The 20,814-nt window shown below is 37.2% G+C and overlaps 1 protein-coding gene across 4 annotated transcripts in view; it reads left to right on the top strand.

Annotated features, from left to right (window-relative positions):
• Nucleotides 1–20,814, top strand: part of ATF7 (activating transcription factor 7) — a 79,536-nt gene that overhangs the window by 13,782 nt on the left and 44,940 nt on the right. For 3 of the 4 annotated variants that reach the window (XR_004424094.1, XM_033116423.1, XM_033116422.1), the window contains exon 2: nucleotides 2,470–2,538. Coding sequence is in view for 3 of the 4 variants with exons in the window: in XM_033116423.1 (XP_032972314.1) it covers nucleotides 2,491–2,538 (48 nt within the window). In the remaining variant the exon portion in view is untranslated. Of the gene's footprint in view, nucleotides 1–2,469; nucleotides 2,539–20,814 lie in introns of those variants that run through there. The other variant, XM_033116424.1, reaches the window with a different exon arrangement.

Below are 20,814 nucleotides of genomic sequence, written 5' to 3'. Positions count from 1 at the left end.
AAAATGGCAAACAAAAGCCAGCAATTGGGAAGGAAGCAGGAAATCCTAGTTAGTGACTGTCAGATTAGAATATTTAAGAGCCATAAAAATGCTTCTGTTAAATTTTAATGCTTTGCCTCCCCCCTTTAAATTGCTTTTAGAAAGTCATGATTTTTCATTTCTATTTCCCAGTAAGGATGCAATTAAATAAAATGTGGAAGGCTTATATTGTGACGTGATTGTACAAAACCTGGTTAAATTTTGAATTTTGTGATTTGAGGGAAACCATTCCAGAATTTATTTAACCTCTTCCTGTGCCAGTGATGCTACTCCACCCCATGGCCAGGACCCTTTCCCTCTTTTAGGTAGAAAACTGAGAAAAGTTAGTCACAAATAACAGAGCCAAGGTAAAAATAAGGAATGCCACGTGATCCTTGTATCTACTGTATTTTTTGCAGTTTACTTTTTGGTTGAAAATATGTTAGAGGACCTTGTTGAAATAAAGTTTTCGTTTCGTGATTATACTAGGAAAGCAGGTTCCGGGGATTAGGAAGTGAAATTATCTCCAGCACAGCATTTATTAGGATTTTTTCCAAAGATAAATTGCTTTCCAGAAATGCTTTGAGTTTTCAGCCATAATGGCATTGGTCTTTGCATTTATTTACTTCTATTTATTTTTTGCACTATGTCGTAGTTCCAGAAAGTGCTAAAAAATCATGTATTTAAACCAGAAAACCCCCTTGTCCTGGGGCTATGTGAAGAAGAATAAAGCTCTCATTTTCCCAGGACCCAATCATCAGTTCGAGCTGGCTCTCCTAGGAAGAGAATTTATTGAAGCAATTTATCCTGGCTAAATGTGATATAAATCTGTGTACACCTATGTACATACAGGCTCTCTTCCATTACAGCAATGCTGTAGCATCAGTTTCTTCATAGTTGGACCCTGAAAGATGACCAAAAGATGACTAAGAAGCCTTTTGTATTTTACAGGGCATCCCACAATTTTAAACACCGATAAGTTGTGGAATTACTGACCAGACTACCAGAAATACTGGTTTCCAACCCCAGAGTGAGTCTTACAAGAGTCAAAGAGATGTTGCCTAGCTATCCTCTGGATTTTAAGCATGGTTTTCTGATTACCACATCTAGTGTAGCACTTTAACATTTTATTTTAATGCAGGCCTGATTGAGTTTAACCTGATATTTTGGTTTATCTCCAGGATAAAAATATGAAATTTGGTTACAATTCTGAAGGCATTTCTAGGCATGTTCAAATTGTACTTTGTCCTCTTTTACCTTCTGTTGTTCATATTATTTCATATACCTTTCTCTCTTGTAGAAGGATGTTTGAAAATGTCCTTTAAGAGTGTATTTTACAAAGACTGTTTTTGTGTCCCCTTCCCCCTTTTTGTCTTCCACCCTTTCAAAATATCTTTTTAATCTTTTTTTTTTTGCATTTCCAATTTTTATCCATCTCCACCTCTATTTTTATTTCTCGGAGGGGTATGAGAAATTTCCCCAACACAATAATATTGGAATTATTATTTTTGACAAAGAATTTCGATCAGCATTTCAGGAGTTTAGCTTCAATAATTAAAACAACAGTATAAGTCCTGTTAAATTCTTCAGAGAAATAGAGAGGATGGATGGTGATGCCTTTTAGTGCCATTTCTTTATCCCCTGCAGCAGCACACATCTGTTGGCTGCAACAGAGCAGCCCAAGAACTCTGGCCGAGAGCAGCACAAACAGCCGGAACATATTCACCCAGTAAACCCCCAAAGAGTCGACATTTGTTTTATTGCTGCTTTTAAAAACCTAGCCATAAATAGAATCAGAGGGGGAAGGGCACCGATATTTCTCCATTTGCCACAGACGATTGGTAGGGGGAGAAGGAGGCTCCCAGTGGGGAGAGAAGGTTTTTATTTTTATTTTTTATTAATGAAAATCATTTCCCGTGTAGCCCAATAGGATGGGTGCTTTGTTTTCTTTGGCAATAATCTGGGATAAACGGCCCTTGCCAACCATCTTGTAGTTTATACACCAGGGAGCCAGATTATGGCCCTGTAAAATGGAGCACCCCTCCTATAATCCCTTAATTAATTAAATGACAAATTTTGGTCTTCTCTAGTTCAGAAATATGGCTTCCGCATCGAGCGTTCAGTGGATTTATTGACATAGGGAACTGCATTAGTTGTAATTCAGCAGATTGGAGAAGTGTGTTACATACTGTAGCAGAAAGGGAAAATCTAGCAAAAGGTTTGAAATTCCTTGACTATTTAGGTCTAAATTTTTCTAATTAAAAGTTTCAATTGAGGCACAGTAGATCATATGCCACCTGTCTAATGGGTCTCCCCAAAGCAGCCATTGTTTACAGCTTTGATAGATGGCATTCTTGGAACACCTGTTTCTAGGCTTGATATTTTTGAAGCACTTTTTTTTAAACTCCAGCATATTTAACATAACTTTTCCCCCTACCTCCTCCTCCTCAGCTCCGCTCTGCTATATGAAATATGGGAGACGACAGACCGTTTGTGTGCAATGCCCCGGGCTGTGGACAGGTACGTTTACAATATACTTTATTGTGAATGTCTCGTTGTGAATCAAAGTGGCTGTTTTATCACTAAGGCAAAGAGTTTAAAGCCGGTATTTTACGTGATCACTGGAGGTAATCAGATCAGAGGATTTGCAGTGTGTAAATCCAAGTTACGAGGAAGTGTAGGCACTCTACCGTAATGAAATCTGCCTTGCTCTCTTTCAGATTGTTATTCTACTAGTGTTTGTTTCCCAACACACAGTGTTGAGGAATACATGTGGCTCTCTCCTCCTTTCTAAACCTATCCATCTAAATACAAAGCAAGTTTAGAAATACCTTCTTTTCAACCTTCATGGATATAAAAGTCAGCTTAACATAGTTGGATAGGCAGCTGAGGGTGCACTCATTCATCATTAACCTTAATTTGCCTGTGTCTCTCTGGATTTTTTAAAAAAGAAAAAAAAATGTTTCTTTTGACTGTGATTGCAGAAAATAATTGTTAGCAGCTAAGGCAAATATCTGTCCAGGAAAGACAAATCCAACACAGAACCTGAGATCTCACGGCAGTATATAAACTATAAGACTTCTCAGCCAATTTCCTGGTCTGACACCATGAAATGCCTTGTTGTCTGTCAGCTGCCATGTTGCTGTTTGCATATGTGTACATTATGTGTCAGATATGTTTCATCACATACGTTTTTAATAAAGTAATTTTTTGAAATTGCCTTTTTTTTCCCGTTTTGCACCTTCTTAACTCTTCTTCCTAGATCCTCCTTTACGACCATGTTCCACAAAGGATGAAGAAAGGAACACAGTGAAAGTTTTATCTGCCTTCATGAATTGATTTTATGGAACCTGAAGGGTTGAATTTCTGTTGTTAGGAATATGTCACGTGACTGTCCAGTGACACTTACTGGTGGTATGTGAGATTGCAGACTAGTTCTATTAAACATTGTGAATACGTAGACAAAAAGAGAGAATTAAGTTTCAGAGATTCCTAAGAATTGGAATTTGAAAGGTGGATGAGACGGGTGGTGACAGGGAATGGGCAGAAGGATGATTTCAAATTCCAGTAAATGCTGAAAATTTCAGAAAAGACTAAAAAAGCCTTTGTATTCTGAAGGATTCATTATGTAGGGTGTATTTCCTTCCTTGTCATAGTTTTCAACTCTATTGTTCATTGCTTGTTTTCCGCATGTGGTTTATATTTTATTTTTTTACAATAGAAGCCACTTGGGAAATAGGGTAAATTTGTTTCACTTTTCAGACAGCTTTATTGGTATACATATCCGAACCTGATCCCTCCAAATTTTTGTTTGAATTTGTTGATAGAGTATTTTAATGTGACTCCCATAATCGATACCTGGTATCTTTTTCACTTCTCTCCTTTACTTTAAAAATCTGCATTTTTGGTGAATAGAGTTATTTTTCTCATACTTACATTTATTTTCTTCAGTCATTGTTTAAGCTGCTTAACGCCTGTACCCCCTTATATGCTATATGCTTACCACCACTCAGACGAGGATTTAAATAAAAATGGATGATAAAAATAAAGGAATACACACGAAAAGCATCTCTTATACTCTGTAAGGAAGAAAGATATAAATACGATTTCTTCAGGTTGTTTTATCAGAAAAGAGTAGTTTTCACTGAAATTTGAGAGTTCCTAGAAGGGTTTTGTGTCTTTGTTTTTGTTTTGCATTTTGGACTGGAGGTACGAAAACAGTAGGGACTTTTTACTTTGGTTCCTTCTTATACTGTTGGGATCTGTTTACCATAAGCCTTTTTCTTCCCCTACTTCTTCCTCCCATGTCTGAATTGTTTGTTGGTATTTTGGTTATTGGGATTCATTACAACCTTTGGCGTAGGTCCTGAAGACTTTTTTTTTCCCTCAGTGAATGTGGAACTTAGGGAGATTACAACCTTCTTTTGGATTCAAGTCACTTGTTTCATAGAAGAAGGGTAGAAAGCTACAACTTAAGGCTTTGAAGGTAGTCTTGAGGTTTTTTTTTACCTTCTTGCATGTTAAAACTTTATGGTAGTTCTTTAGTTCTATTTAGTCTCCTTCCAAGTTTCTCCCAATTATCTAGTAACAAATAACTATAGAGTGGGATCTCTACAATATTTACTGTGATTGCTTTGTGTTATATGAAATAGTGCAAATATGGCAAAGAAGATAAATTTGGAAAAATGAACTACCCTTGGCCTGTCGTCCAACTTCCTTATATCCCTTGAAAATGGTTTTATTCTGGAGCCACTGAGGCCTTTAACTATTAATAGTTGACTGTCATTGATTTAAATTCTTTATTCCAGAAATGGTAGAGTAATAAAAAGGGCTATATAAGTCCCAGGAGGGGTAATAAGGACCATGATAATTTTTGCAAGGCATCGTTTAGAACTTACTGCAATAAAAGTTTCAAAAATCAGTGGCTTCTACCAGTTAGAGGAAGAAAGAATGAAAGCAAATTATAATTCAAGAGACTGATCCTTAAAAACCAACCAACAAACGAAAACTATAGGACTCTTGCATTTTTTCAATATCTGTTCCCTGCCCAGGCTTTACCCCACATACCCCTAAACTCAGAAATCATCTATGCCTTAATATTAAGGGAAGGTGAAAGGAAAATTCACCTAAAATAGACTAGCGGATTATGCTCTCCACCATATAATCAAAACCACCAGGCTTTCAATGGATACGTAAACATGTTTTGGTTGCTAGGTCTTTAATGGCTGTTATTTTTGGATTCTGTTCATGATCCACTTCCCAACAGTTAAGTCTGATGTGACACAGCTGAGTTCTAAATATGCTGCATGTGCTTTTTTTAAATAAGATGGCTGCCGAAGGTTGTGTTCTCTACATTCTTATCTGAAAAGACAGGTGATAGGGTTTTTTGAGCCCTCTCCTCCCTGTTCTCCTGTGGAGACTGTTTCTCTTGAGGCCTCATCACCCTCATGAAGAGGAATTCAGGGAAAGTAGTATTCCTGCTAATGCCTCCCTGGACTGTGGCCGCAGGAGTAGTTTCATAGCACTGCCTCCAGAGAATGGGTTATTGTTGGTAAGGCAACAGTGTCCCAGATTCCCTATGGGAAAGGGCTGGTTGAATTGGAGTTATATGGGCTTTTGATGTTTATAAGATAGCATCGATTTAAAAACATTGTGACTGTAAAATGGCTTTGCCTATGTGTTATTGTTAAAATAATGGAAGTATAGTTTGGGGCTCAATCTAGGAAGTCTTAAGTTTTTAATGCTTTGGGGAACACTTTTACTTGAAGGGAATTATGAAGTTGTTCTATTGTATGTGGAAGCAGGAAAAATTACTACGTCTCTATCAGTAACCTTGAATTTGAGATGTTCTTTCATGTGGATGCAGTTAGATAACTTACGTTTTGGATGCTTTTTGTCTAATTTTTATTACCAGGAGTTGACCAATTCCATATTCCTATGCCTCCCTCTCAAGCATAGACACTGGTTTGCAATACAAATTATACATATTTAAGTAGTCCTTCTGGTCACTGTAATCAGGTCTTTGAGTAGAACGTGGTCATAGAAACTTATTACCTAGAACGTCTACTTCCTTAAGAACAGGAACACATCGCCTCTGAGGAGATACTACTTAATGGACAGTTAGTATCATCCAATTATTAGCCATTGAGAAAGGTTCCTGTCATAACTACTGTGTATCAGTTCTATCCTTTTAAGGAAAAAACCTTTGATTGTTTTTCTGCCCAGTGTGACCCTGAAGGGCTGTTACTCTTTTTTTCCCCCTGAGGATATCTACTACCAGATTTTTTCTTCTCCCAGAGGACATTTAGGTACAAGCTGGGGTTCTGTTCATACCTTTCTGAGACCTGAGCCATGTAACTAGCTCATAGACCTCCAGGGTCCGTTTTCCCTTTCGAAGGCCAAGAACAGCAGTAGAGCCCTAGTTGCGGTGGGATTGAGGGCAGCTTCTTATACCTCCTTATCTTGTCATATAGTAGGAATAATGTTTATGATGCTGGAGTCCTGGCTTCACTTGGCATTTAACCAACCTCCAGTGCTGTTTATTGCTTCGTGTCCTCTGCCTCCGTGAACATTATCCCTTAAATCTCTATTGCTTTGTAATATATGAGGCAACAAATAGCTTCTATGATTGGTTGAATGCTGGTATACTACAAAGGTATATGTTTTATTGCCTATATAACACAAATCTATAGGTTATTCCTGTTACCCCATCCCTCCCATTAAGGGGGCCGTACTGGTACTATGGGACTCTGGATTTTTCATTCTATCCCGTTGGCAAGTTTCCCTATTACCTGGCATTAGCACAAAAGAAAAGCAAGGAAGAATGGGTTGGTGCTGACTACTGATTCTTTATGTTAATGGAGTATCTTGAATTGGAGAATAGCAAGGGAAGAAATGGCCCTGGTAGGTAAATGCCATTTGTGGTGGTATATGCTATCTTTACATACTTCGACAGGTGAGGGCAATTTCAGGCAAACAAATAAGCCTTTTTTCCTCACCTCCTGCCAAGAGTTTAAAAAAATTCAGATTTTCATTTAATAATTCATATTTCATTCAATAATTCATCCGGTTCCCATCTGGTAAGAGTGCTGCCTGCATGCTGTCAGGCAGCTGAAAATACACTGCATTATACACAATTAGGCCAAATGCTAACCTGGTTTTTTGTAATAATATGTTGATTTTGCAATAACTTTCAGTCCACTCTGAGTGTGCTGCAGTTTATGTAACCTTGTGATAGAAGTAGACCCCTGTTATGCGTTGTGTAGATAAAATTGGGACTGGGATAAAAAATGTATAGGTGTTAAGCACAGGAATTAAATCCAAGTTTTTAAATGTCAGCTCTGGCACTCTTGACACTTGTCCTTAGAAACATATGGTTGATTATTTTAGTTTTTTATGTTATATTTATTATCATGTTACTAAAAGCATAGCAGATTAAAAGCATCCTTACTCCAGTCTGCCCCCCCCCAAAAAAAGGCTATGTGAACCTAATTAGAGCTATACCCAAAAATTAAGGTAAATTTTTTCAGTTATTCACTCTTGTTTTTCTTGACTTAATATTTGGATTGGGAGCCCAGAAACTGTTCTCAGAGCATTCCTGGTAAGAAAAAAAATCCTGTATGTTTGTGTCTCAGTTCTTCCTAAATTAGGAGAGGGACTCTTTCCTAATCTCTTATTTTACAGACCACCAGGTTTATAAAGTACCTTCTGGATCTGAGAGCCTGTCCTTCATTAATCCCTCATTTGCCACCCCTGCAAAACCACATATAGGTAGGTTGTTAACTTACAAGATATTGACATCATTATGTAGAATTCTTCATTCTTTTATCAAACATACTCTTGCAGCTAATGCGGCACATTGAAGAACAGCCAGTGAATGTGCTCCCTCTCTGGTTAGCGTGTTTCTTTAATGCAGATTGACTTGCTCAGCAGTCGCATTTTGTCTGAAGCCCTTGTTAGGGCCTACTCGGTATGTGGATTCATAACACATCTGTGTGTACATGTACAGCGCTGTATAAATAATAATAAGTAATCACCAGATGGCCTATAACTGCTCCTCTGGACCCTCTGGGTCTCTTGAAGCTGTTAGTAAAGTCTTCTGGCATTTTGCTGGGGAAAACTTGTCATAGATTTATTTCTCAAAAAATTCAAACCCACAACTGGGTGTTTAGGACTAGATATTGCTGTCTGTGTTGTAAATATTTAACAGGCTTTGTACAATGACAAGTAAAAGCGCCATTACTAACCACACACAGTGGCTGTGGAGCTCTTCTTCCCTCCCGGCCATTTAGAAAGGAGGCGAAATGCCGATAAATTGTGCATTATGAACAAGGTGCAAGAGGTGCTCTGTGGAAGCTTTTTCATAGAAGAAGAAAGAAAGCCTCCACATTCTGCTCGAAGGATGTAACTGGGCAACCTTAAGCTTTTTAACCATATGCCAGTGACTTAAATAAAATGCAATGCCCCTTTTAAATTGGACTTTATAATATAAGAAAAGTCCCTTGAGCTGGAGTTAGGTCAGAGCCAGGTTTTAATCTTAATTGAGGCTTTATAACCAAATGATAAAGCCCTTTGAAAGGGTTACAGTTGTGTTCGTAAAAACTTAGCTAAATTTTACTTAGCTAAATTTTTAGACTTTTGGTTATATGTAAAAATTTGACATAGTGTTGTTTGCCAATATTGTTTATAAAGCAAAACAATCTTTATTTTTGTCCTCTTTTTATTCATTTTTGTAAAAAGGGTTATGTATTTTGTTTTGGGGAGGGAATTTTTATTCTGGTTTTCTGCTTATAATTTTCTGTGCTGTATTTTGCTATTACTAATCCCCTTGCTTCAGTACCTATTCCAGGTACTTCTCAGTAGAGCAACGCATGTTTTTAAAAAATCAAAATAGAACTGATTACTTCTAAATTGTAGTGTTTTTTAGTCTTTGCTTTATTTATCATAACAACAACCAAAAAGGTTTTAAGCAGAAATTGGATATCTTAACTCTCAAGCCTAGTTATCTTTTGTTTGTTGAGGGTTGAATGTATTTAACCACGAGGGACTGTCCTATAAATTACAGCACATGGCTATTACTTTCCAGTTAAGATGAAAGAGCTTTTCTCTTTCAAAATCTCGTCTTGAAGAAATGACATACAAATGTGAGGGAGAAATGCTGCTGTTAATAGTTTGTTATAGCCAGATTTTGCTTTTTAAATTTTCTCTCACAAAATTATCAGGTTAAGGATAGGATTTCAAGAAGGAAAGCATCATGGAGAAAAGATGGAAGCTTTGGTTGGGGTTTATCTCTTTGTAGTAGTGCCTTTGTGTTTTTGCTTTGAAATTTCTTTGCGCAGTGAACTACACTGCCTAAGATTGTGCTTTGGTAAGAATCTGAACTATTTGCAGTTGTCATATTAAAGTACAGAGAGAATGAGAACGCATTTTGTGAAATTAGCCCATTCCCGTCTGGCACACCATGTGCCCTGTGTGGCTCCTGATTCTGCTGGCAGATTGAAGAGCTGAACCAACTTCTGCTCTAAAGACTAAAATTGCCAGCCGTCATTCCAGCTTTTAAATCTTGTTGTTCACATCGATGATGTCAGATTTTGAGCAAACATAGTTCTGTCTTTAAATCCCAGGTGGAATTTGCAATTCCCTGGGTTAGAAGGAAAGAGTTCTTCCTTTTTGCCTTTGAAAAACTTGAGTGGCTCTGCAGGGAAAGTCTGCAGAATAAATCTGCAGCCTTGCCGTGTCCTTCGAGTCATTGTAGAAAGCTTGAGTGCTCTGTTCGGCATTCAGCAGATTGGCTGTCAGAATTGCAGCTCTGCTTATCAAAGACAAGTCTCTCGAAGAGCCATTTATGTTATTCCAGAGAGAATCATCCTGTGGCAAAAGGAACGCCTCCTTTTTCTTTCCAAGGGTCAGATCTTCTTTTGATACCCGGCAATTATCCCTTGATTTTCCTGAAAAATACTGCAATCTACCATAAAGATTGGCACCAGCACAGGTTGCAGACTTGATTACAATGACAAACTGATTTCTTAGCCACAGGGAGAGGCATCGGGGTGACGCTTGTAACTATGCTAGAGGCTTAATAGTAGAGATTTTCCTGCTGAGGATCTCAGTGCCCCTTAGAAGCTTGGCTTCCCTTCTCCTCCCAGGGAGGTAACATTTGCTTTTAGTTTTTGCATACCAGTCAATATAAAACTGCTACAAGAGCTGTCTTTCTCTCTTTCCCTCACTTCCTTAAGCCTCTTGTCTTTCGTTTCCTCTCCAGTTTGAGATCAAGCCCTGTGGTCTAAATTTTTTACTTTTTGCTGTCCTTTTGTATAGTTTACCTTGTCTCTTATTAGCCATTGTACCTGCTGGGGATTATTGACCAGCGTTTCCTCTAATTCCTCTAATTTCCTCTAAAAATAGACTTTATTTTTTAAATTAGTTTTACATTTATGGAAAAAAATTAGTAAGTACAGAGTTCCCTATACCCTCTTTGTTCCACCCTACCACCACATCTTGTTTGTTACAGCTGATGAGCCAATATTGACACATTATTATTAACTAAAGTTTACATTAGGGTTCATTCTTTGTGTTGTATGTTCTGTGGGTTTTGAGAAATATGAGTATATTTGTGGGTATAATATGTATCCACCATTACAGTATGATACAAAATAGTTTCACTACTCTAAAAATCACTCATCCATCCCTCCCTTCCCTACCCGCAACCCCTTGGTAATCCCAGATCTTTTTACTGTCTCCATAGTTCTGCCTTTTCCAGAATATCATATAGTTAGAATCATGCAGTCGTCTAATTTTCAATGTTGTGAGCAGATAACTGTGATTGGGAATAGCTAGAGAAAGGGGGAGAGAAAATTAGACATGTGAAGTCACAGCTCCATGGTCCCTCTAAAAATCCAAGAATCTATCCAGAGATTTAGGTAGCCAGCCAGCCAGCCTTTCTTCTCTCTCTGATGTTAAACAGTTTGGCTTGTCTAGTGACAATTTTACTGGTTGTAGGTGTTCAGAGCAAGGACAGGATGAACATGGAATGGGCTATGTCTGGGGAGTCTAGGTGTTAGGACTGGGCAAAGCAAGAGGAAGTAGAGCCCTTTTCCTTTGTTGAGGTTGAGGACAGTAAAGTCTCGTCTCTCCCTGCCTCCCATGGGCAGCCTTATATGTGACTGAAAAAAATCAGTGCAATTTAAAGGTAAACAGGAAAGATTCCTTATCCAAAAATAAACCCGTGTACTTCTACATTAAGATTCATGTAAATTAATAAGTTATTTAAAAAGTATGTGATACTGGCTATATAAAGGAATGGAAGTTTTCATTTGGGATTAGGCGATAGTAGATGAGAATTGGCTTAGGTGGAATGGTCCCTAAGCAAAGGAGACATGGCGACTCGTGAGGATATCAAAAATAAATATTTACTTTTTAGTTTTATTTTGGGCTATCTCAGCTTCCTTCTACGACAAGCTAGTCGAGAAGTAGAAATCTTAAGACAGGCCCCAATAAACACGAGAAGCAACTTAATTCTCTGCATAGAAAGAGAAAGACATTTCCTCCTCTTTCTGCTCCTGGAAAATTTAGATTGATAAAATATGAGAGTGACCTCATTTCTCTAGTTTTAGGATTCATATTTTCTATCTACTTAGGATTCAAACTGCCTGGTATTGGGTAAGATCTCTTTTCATAGAGATACTGACTCTTTACCTCCTAGACTTGATTACAATCCTAATTTAATTTCCTTCCTTACTGGACCAAACCGATCTGTGGTAAAATGAGCATTAGCCTAGGGAAAGCTCTAGCATGAAGTGCAGGATTAGCATAATTAGTACAGATCAGTAGCTCACGTGTGCACACATACATACACATACAACTTAGAGGAATGTGTTTTTGTAAAGTGCAGGAAAATTATATTCCACCCAGGGATCATATGCGGGGAGTGGGAGAGAACAAATTACAAAGAAAATTGTGTAACTTTATCAATGTAATGATAACAACAACAGCAACAATAACATAAAGCTAACTGAGCTCTTATTATGAACTGCGGAAAAGTACTTTACAGGTGTCATTTACTCCTAGAAATTTCTTGAGGGAGGATATAACATTATCTCCATTTTATAGATGAGAAAACTGAGGCTCAGAGAGGTTAAATAACTTGTACAAGGTCATACAGCATTTTGTGATGGAGTTGCAGTACAAACTCAGACAGACTTCAGACCAGTATTCTTAACTGCTAGTCTAAACTGCTTCCTTATTCTTTTTCATATGCATGTAAATATGCACATCTAGCATAGGAAAAAAATGAATAAGCATGGTTTTTGGTAAATGGGCCAAATGCAATCAGTTAAGTAAGTCCTAGCTATGGTTCTAGGTATCTGAATGCCATACCAGAGAGAGCTGGATCGACTGCTGAGCTCTGCCAGTACAAAAAAATAAGAATTCGTACTAAATTGAAGAGACCTCTGTGCAACTGCCTCAGCCTTAATCTGTAATGTGTTTTTTTTTTAATCTGCCTGGGAATGCTGCTGAAGTGTGGCTAACTTTCTGTGAGATAACAACCACGTTTTGTAGCAGGGACTTGATTTTAAGATGGGAAAGAAAACTAATTCTTGATCAACCAGAAATGTAGACAGAGCTAGAAAACTGGGACCTGAAATCATAGCTTCTGCATTCTCTAGTAATAAGCCCAAAGAAGCATTCTGATGTCATCATTGTGAATTCTGGACTGGGTCACTTCCTGATTCATATTCCCTTCTTCCTATGTTATCTTTTATGCCTGTTAAGTTCCCAAATGCAAAGGATGGTATCTGGGTAACTTGATTTGTGTAGTGCCATGTAGTAAATGTGACTTTTGTTATAGTGGCTGCCATATTAATTGATAACAAGAGGAAATATGACTAAGGTGGAATTAGGGTATGATTTGAAGGATGTTAACAGTGTAGTGAGATGTACTCGTATATTCTGCTCAGTGATTGCTAGCGTGTTTATTCTCTAGCGTTTTTTGATATGTGACTACAGGGAGGGTCTTACCTGTTGAATAACAAAACTCTTCACTCACACCTCACATCCTCTCCTCCTTTGACTTCATAGCACTTCCATATATCTGCTCTTTCATTTTCCCTTATGCAAACTGTGGTTTCTTAATGCAGTGGATGTTTCATTTATCATTAGAAATGAAAATCTATGACCAAATAGATACATAGAAATATTTATGTGAAATAATTTGTGATACTAATACGTAGAAGTTCACAAAAAGGATTGAAAGAGATCGGAATCTCAAAAGAGAGAATCTCCTAGTTGATATTTATAGTAAAGGGATTCTTTGTTATGTTTTGTCTGAATGTCAGTGTTATTGGAAAGTTGCTTAAAAATATTTTTTTTCCTTCTTGCTTCTGATAATGATTCGTTGTATAACTGTGAACTATGTGAAACTAACTCTGCTTTCAACTGCAGGAAACATCTAACTGAAGTCCTGTCTTTTCTACCTCTGACCATGAAATCAAATTCTTGGCTTTAGAGCTGAGAATGCTTTATTGGGCAAGGTCACAAACTACTAAAATTATCACTCTAGGTGTCCGAAGATCTCATTTATTTGTTTTGCTGAGTGTCTCTGACACACCAGTTAGTTGTGTGTATGTATACACGTGTGTGTGCGCGCACGTGCACACAAAGGAAGTCATGCAAAGGAAAGGTGATTCAGGGCAGCAACCTACTGAACATAGACTCCAAACTTGGCTCCTATGAGGTTATCACAGACAGACAGTGACAGCTTAATAAGAGGGATGAATTTTCTTTTTCAAGGCCTACGTTTTAATGCTAAGCCTCAGTTACCTCCTTTTTATGTCTCTGTTCTCAAGTTTGCTGACCAAAAAAAAAATAAAAACAAAAAACCAAAACTTTAACTGGCACCAGTTATTTGAATCAAGTGAAAAGAGTTGCTAGGATAGTTTTAAAGATCTCAGTCATGGTGTATAGGTGGAGTTACCTGCGCACCACAATCGCCAGAGTGGCAGGTAGTATTACCGACATCCATCACGTTCGGGCACATCATTCTTTTACACAGTGGCAATCTGTGTGCATTCATTTTTTTCAAGGTATTATGTTAATAACTTTAGACATTTTACTTCAGTTTCAAGGTATTTCTTAGGACTAAGGAAGACACTGTAGTCCACTTATTCTGTATTGATTGGGGATAATAAAAGCAGTTACTCTAAAACGTTCAGGGGTGTAGGTGTCTAAATACGTGTTTATAAGACACCATAGTAGATTCAACAATTTAGCTGTTCTCTCTTCAGCGTTTCCTTTTCTTCCCTTCTACGTTTTACCCAGGTAATTGCACAAGTGGAAGGCGGAGACTTAATTCAGCATTCTCGCACTTTACATGCATTTGAAACCACGGCCAGACAGACCCTTGTGGAGGCTTGTCCTTTCTGTCATGCGCATGTGACTTCTCAGAGGAGAGAGTAGTATGCACATATGTAGCAGTTCTTGGCGGAGCAGTGGTTAAGGTTTAAACATATTGTACCTTATTGGCTATTCCCTTAGTCCTAAGGGAGGCATTTTGCTCCTCCACAGACAGTAATCAGCTTGTCAGAGTCAAATAGCTTTTTGTTTTTTCTTTATCTTGTAAAATGCAGTGGGCTAAGCCTTTCTGGGAAGCGATTTCTTCCTTACCGCATTAACAGAAGGTCGTAGATGCTGTCTCTAAAACAAAGGGGAAGTGGTGATAGAAAATTCAGCAGCTAGGGCATAATTGGATTGGAGTTCTGTCAAAGAGACAACAGTTCTTGATTGGAAGCTGGACTTTCTGCTATGCAGTGCTTTCCTATCTTAACATTAGATTAATAAGCAGTGAGTACTCCACTTCACGCTTAATTTTTCAGGCTGTTTTTCTGAGCACTCTATGAGAATAAACATGCAACAAACTATTTACTTTTACTTGGTGGTTGTCAATTTTTTTTTATTTATTTTTTTTAGAGCTGTTTTAGGTTCACAGCAAAATTGAGAGGAAGATACAGAGATTTCCCATATATATTTCTTGCCCCTACACATATGTAGGTTCCAATATCCCCCAGCAGAGTGGGACATTTGTTACAACTGATGAACCTGCATTGACATATAATAATCACCCAAAGTCCATAATTTACCTTAGGGTTTGCTCTTGGTGTTCTAAATTTGGTGGGTTTGGACAAATACTGTATAATGACATGTATCCATTATTATATTATCGTAGAGAGTATTTTAACTGCCCGAAAAATCCTCTGTGCTCCACATATTTATCCTTCCTCCCTCTACTCTCTCATCCTCTGGCAACCACTGATCTTTTTACTGTCTCCATAGTTTTGCCTTTTCCCGAAAGCCACATAGTTGGAATCATACAGTCCATTGTCTTCAGATTGGCATCTTTTACTTAGTACTGTGCATTTAAGTTTCTTCTGTGTCTTTTCATGGATTGATACCTCATTTCTTTTTAGCACTAAATAATATTCCATTGTCTGAACTTACCACAGTTTATCCATTCATGTACTGAAGGACATCTTGGTTGTTTCCAAGTTTTAGCGATTAGGGATAAAGCCGTTGTAAACATCCACGTGCAGGTTTTTGTGTGGACATAGTTCTCAACTCCTTGGATAAATACCAAAGAACATGATTGCTAGATTGTATGGTAGGAGTATGTTTAGTTTTGTAAGAAACCGCCAAACTGTCTTCCAAAGTGGCTGTACTATTTCCCTCCAGCCATGAATGAGCGTTCCTGTTGCTTCACACCCTCACAAGCATTTGATGTTGTCAGTGATCCTGATTTTGGCCATTTGAGTAAGTGTGTAGTGGTATGTCATTGTTGTTTTAATTTGCATTTCCCTGATGACATATGTGGAGCATCTTTTCATATGCTTAGCTGCCATCTGTCTGTCTTCTTTGGTGAGGTATCTGTTAAGGTCTTTGGCCTACTTTCTTACTGTTGAGTTTTAAGAGTTCTTTGTCTATTTTGGATAACAGTCTTTTATCAGATGTATATTTTGCAAGTATTTTCTCTCAGAATGTGACTTGCCTCCTCATTCTCTGGACATTATCCAGAGTTTCTAATTTTAATGAAGTCCAGCTTATCAATTATTCCTATCATAGAATCATGTATTTGGTGTTGTATCTAAAAAGTCATCACCAAACCCAGATTATGTAGGTTTTCTCCTATGTTATCTTCTAGGAGTTTTATACTTTTGCATTTTACATTTATGTCTGATTCACATTGAGTTAATTTTTGTAAAGGGTGTAAGGTCTGTCTACATTAATTTTTTGCATGTGGATATCCAGTTATCCTAGCACTATTTGTTGAAAAGATCATCTTTGCTCTTTTGTATTGCTTTCCCTCCTTTGTTAATGATATTTATGTGGGTCTATTTCTGGACTCTAGTCTCTTCCATTGACATTTTCGTCTATTCTTTCCCCAATACTACACTGTCTTGATTACTGTAGCTTTATAGTATATCTAAAAGTTGGGTAGTGTCAGTCCATCAACATTGTTCTCCTTAAATATTGTGTTAGCTATTCTGGATCTTTTTCCTCTCCAAATAAAGTTTAGAATCAGTATGTTGACACCCACAAAATAACTTACTGGGATAGTTATTGGGATTGCATTGAATCTAGATCAAGGTGAGGAAGAACTGATATCTTGACAATACATATCCATATATTTGGTTCTTTAATTATTCAATTCTTCTTTGTATTTTGTTTATCAGAGTTTTGTAATTTTCTGCATATAGATCTTATACATATTTTGTTAGATTTATACCTGAGTATTTCATTTTTGGGGTGCTAATGTGAGTGGCATATTGTCTTTAATTTCGAATTTCACTTGGTCATTGCTGGTATATACCGTGTTTCCCAAAAAATAAGACCTAGCCAGACAATCAACTCTAATGCGTCTTTTGGAGCAAAAATTAATATAAGACCAGGTATTATGTTATATTATATTATATTATATTAATTATATTATATTATATTATATAAGACCGGGTCTTATAGTAAAATAAGACCGGGTCTTATATTAATTTTTGCTCCAGAAGACGCATTAGAGCTGATTGTCCAGGTAGATCTTATTTTTGGGGAAACATGGTAGGAAAACAATTGACTTTTGTTTATTAACCTTGTATTCTGCAACTTTGCTATAATTGCTTATTAATTCCAGGAGTTTTTTGTCAATTTTTCTGGATTTTCTACATAGACAATCATGTCTTCAGTGAATAAAGACAAGCTTTATTTCTTCCTTCCCAATCTATATGCCGTTTACTTCCTTTTTTGTCTTACTACATTAGCTAGGATATCCAGTATGTTGTTGAAAAGGAGTGGTGAGAGTGGGAATCACCCCTACGTTGTTCCTTGTTCTTGATCTTAGCAGGAAAACTTTAAGTTTCTCACCGTTAAGTATGTATGATGTTAGCCTAGGTTTTTTGTAGATGTTCTTTATCAAATTGAGGAAATTCCCCTCTATTCTTAGTTTGCTGAGAGTTTTTTTTAATTGTTGTTTTTTTATTGGGGAATGTTGGGGAACAGAGTGTTTTTTTCCAGGGCCCATCAGCTCCAAGTCAAGTCATTGTCCTTCAGTCAAGCTGTGCATGGCACAGATTAGCTCCCAGTCCAGTCGCTGTTTTCATTGTTTAGTTGCAGGGGGCGCAGCCCACCATCCCATGCGCAATTTGAACCAGCAATCTTTTTGTTAAGAGCACGTACTCTAACCAACTGAGCCATTCAGCTGCCCCTGCTGTAGTTTTTATCATGAATAAATGTAGGATTTTGTCATATGCTTTTTATGCATCTATTGATACGATCGTGTGATTTTCCTTCTTTTGCCTGCTGATGTAAATTACATTAATTTAATTTTCAAATGTTGAACCAGCCTTGCATACCGGGGATAAATCCCATTTGGTTGTGGTGTATAATTCTTTTTATACATTGTTGGATTTGATTTACTAAAATTTTGTTAAAGATTTTCACATCTATGTTCATGACAGATAACTGGTCTATAGTTTTCTTTTCTTGTAATGTCTTCCTCTGGTTTTGGTTTTAGGGTAATACTAGTCTCATAGAATAAATTAGAAAGTATTCCTCTGTTTCTATCCTCTGGAGGAGATTGTAGAGAATTGGTATAATTTTTTCCTTAAAAGTTTGGTAGAATTCACCAGTGAACTGGACCTGGTGCTTTCTGTTTTGGAAGGTTGTTTGTTGATTCAATAAATTTAATAGATATAGGCCTATTCAGATTGTCCATTTTATTATGAGTTTTAAAGGATTGTATCTTTAAAGGAATTCATTCATCTAGGTTATCAAGTTGGTGGGTGTAGAGTTCATAATATTTCTTTATTATCCTTTCAGTGTCAATGCAATCTGTAGTGATGTCCCCTCTTTTATTTCTGATGTTAGTAATTTGTGTCTTCTGCCTTTCTTAGTTAGCTTAGCTTATTATTTTATTGATCCTTTCAAAGAACCAGGTTTTTGTTTTACTGATTTTCTTTATTGATTTCTTGTTTTTAATTGCATTGATTTCTGCTCTAGTGTTTATTTATTTTCTTCTGCTTACTTTGGATTTAATTTGCTCTTCATTTTTTTTAGTTTCTTAAGGTGGAATCTTAGGCTATTGATTTTAGATCATTTTCCTTTTCTAATAGAGTCATTCATGTTATAAATTTCCCCGTTTTTGTGCATCTCTTAAATTTTGATAAGTTGTAGTTTTATTTTCACTTAGTTCCAAATATTTTTAAATTTTTCTTGAGATTTCTATGTCTTCTTTGACTAATGTGTTATTTAATCTCCAAGTGTTTGGGGGTTTTTCCAGCTATCTTTCTGCTATTGATTTCTAGTTTAATTCCATTGTTGTGTAAGAGCAGACATTGTATGATTTGTAGTCTTTTAAATTTGTGAAGGTGTGTTATATGGCTCAGAATGTGGTCTATCTTGGTGGATATTCCTTCCATATGAACTTGAGAAGAATGTGTAATCTGCTATTCTTGGTTGAAGTATTATATAGCTGTCAGTTATATCCAGTTGATTAATGGTGCTGTTGATTTCAACTATGTCCTTACTGATTTTCTGCCTGTTGGATCTGTGTATTTCTGATAGAAGAGTGCTAATGTCTCCCAATTGTAATGGTGGATTCATCTATTTCTTCTTGCAGTTCTAACAGTTTGGCCTCATATATTTTGATACTCTGTTGTTAGGCACATATACATTAAAGATTATTTTGTCTTCTTGAAGTATTGGCTCCTTTATCATTATAATGCTTCTCTTTATCCCTGGTAATATTCCTTGCTCTGAAGTCTGCTCTGTCTGAAATTAATATAGCTACTCCTACTTTCTTTTGATTGCTGTTACTATGATATATCTTTCTCCATCCCATAACTTTTTAGCTACATTATATTTAAAGCAAGGGTATTGTACAATACATAGTTGGGTCTTATTTTTTGATCCACCGGACAATCTCTGTCTTTTAATTGGTATATTTAGACCATTGACATTGAAAGTGATTACTGATACAGTTAGATTACTGTCTACCATATTTGTTACAGTCACAGTTCAGGAGGCCATAAGTCTGAATTCAAGGTGTGGGCAGAGCCACACTCCCTCTGGAGGCTCTTGAAGAATCCTTTCCTTACTTCTTCCAGCTTCCGGTGGTAGCCAGCATTTTTCCGCTTATAGACACAACACTCCAATTCCTGCTTGTCATTTTTTTTTTTTTTTTTTTGCTTCTGTCTTTACATCACCTTCTCGTCTTTGTGTGTGCCTCCCTTTGCCTCTCTCTTACAAGGATACTTGTGATGGCATAGAGGGCCCAACTGAATAATCCAGGATAACCTCTTCATCTCAGAATCCTTAATTTAATCATCATATAAGGTAATATTCACAGGCTGTAGGAATTAGGACATGGACATATCTTTCGGAGCTGTTATGGGTAGAATTGTGTCCCCAAAATTTACATGTTGAAGTCCTAGGCCCAAGTACCTCAAAATTTGGAAATAGGATTGTTACAAATGTAATTAGTTAATATGAGGTCAAACTGGAATAGGGTGGGCCCTATCTAATATAACCAGTATCCTTATAAGAAGAGGAAACTGGACACAGTTGTGCACCCAGGGAGAGCACCATGCAAAGGTTGGAGTTATGTTGCTACACCCAAGGAACACCAAAGATTGCCAGCAAACTAGCAGAAACCAGGAGAAAGATTCTCCCTCACATCCTTCAGAAGGAACCAGTCCTGCTTGTTTTCAGACTTCTGGCCTCCAGAATTGTGAGACAATAAAGTTCTGTTGATTAAGCCACCAGGTTTGTAGTCCTTTGTCAGGGCAGCTGTAGCAAACTAATATAGGCGCTGTTATCAGCCTACCACGTTGTGGTTGAAATCTGCAATTTGTTGTGAGTTGTTACCAAGAAGTGAGGACTAGGAGTGCCAGAGACTTAGCTCCTTCCTCCCTGACACCTATCGGTACATTTAATGGCCTTTATAGTCATCCTTACTCCTCTCTTTCCCTTATTAACAGATGAGGCTGTTGTAATGTGATATGAAGGTTAATGGGATCCCATTAGGACCTCCTGGTTTGTCTATATTCTGATGTAAGACAGTGGGAGGTTATACATAATGAGAACAATTTGTTATCATTTTAGACCACAATCAAAAACCAAATATGGGTTTTCACAAATGTCTCTAGTGAGAGACTTAGTGCACACAAAGGATCCATTGAAAGAGTAAAATCAAGGCATTTCCCTTCATGTCTTTTGCCAACTATCTCCAACCTTGAGTAAGCCTGGAACCAGTTTCCAGAA

Source organism: Rhinolophus ferrumequinum, chromosome 10 (assembly GCF_004115265.2).
Source record: "Rhinolophus ferrumequinum isolate MPI-CBG mRhiFer1 chromosome 10, mRhiFer1_v1.p, whole genome shotgun sequence".
In the NCBI taxonomy this organism is placed as follows: Eukaryota; Metazoa; Chordata; class Mammalia; order Chiroptera; family Rhinolophidae; genus Rhinolophus; species Rhinolophus ferrumequinum.
This window is presented reverse-complemented; position numbering and strand designations above follow the sequence as displayed.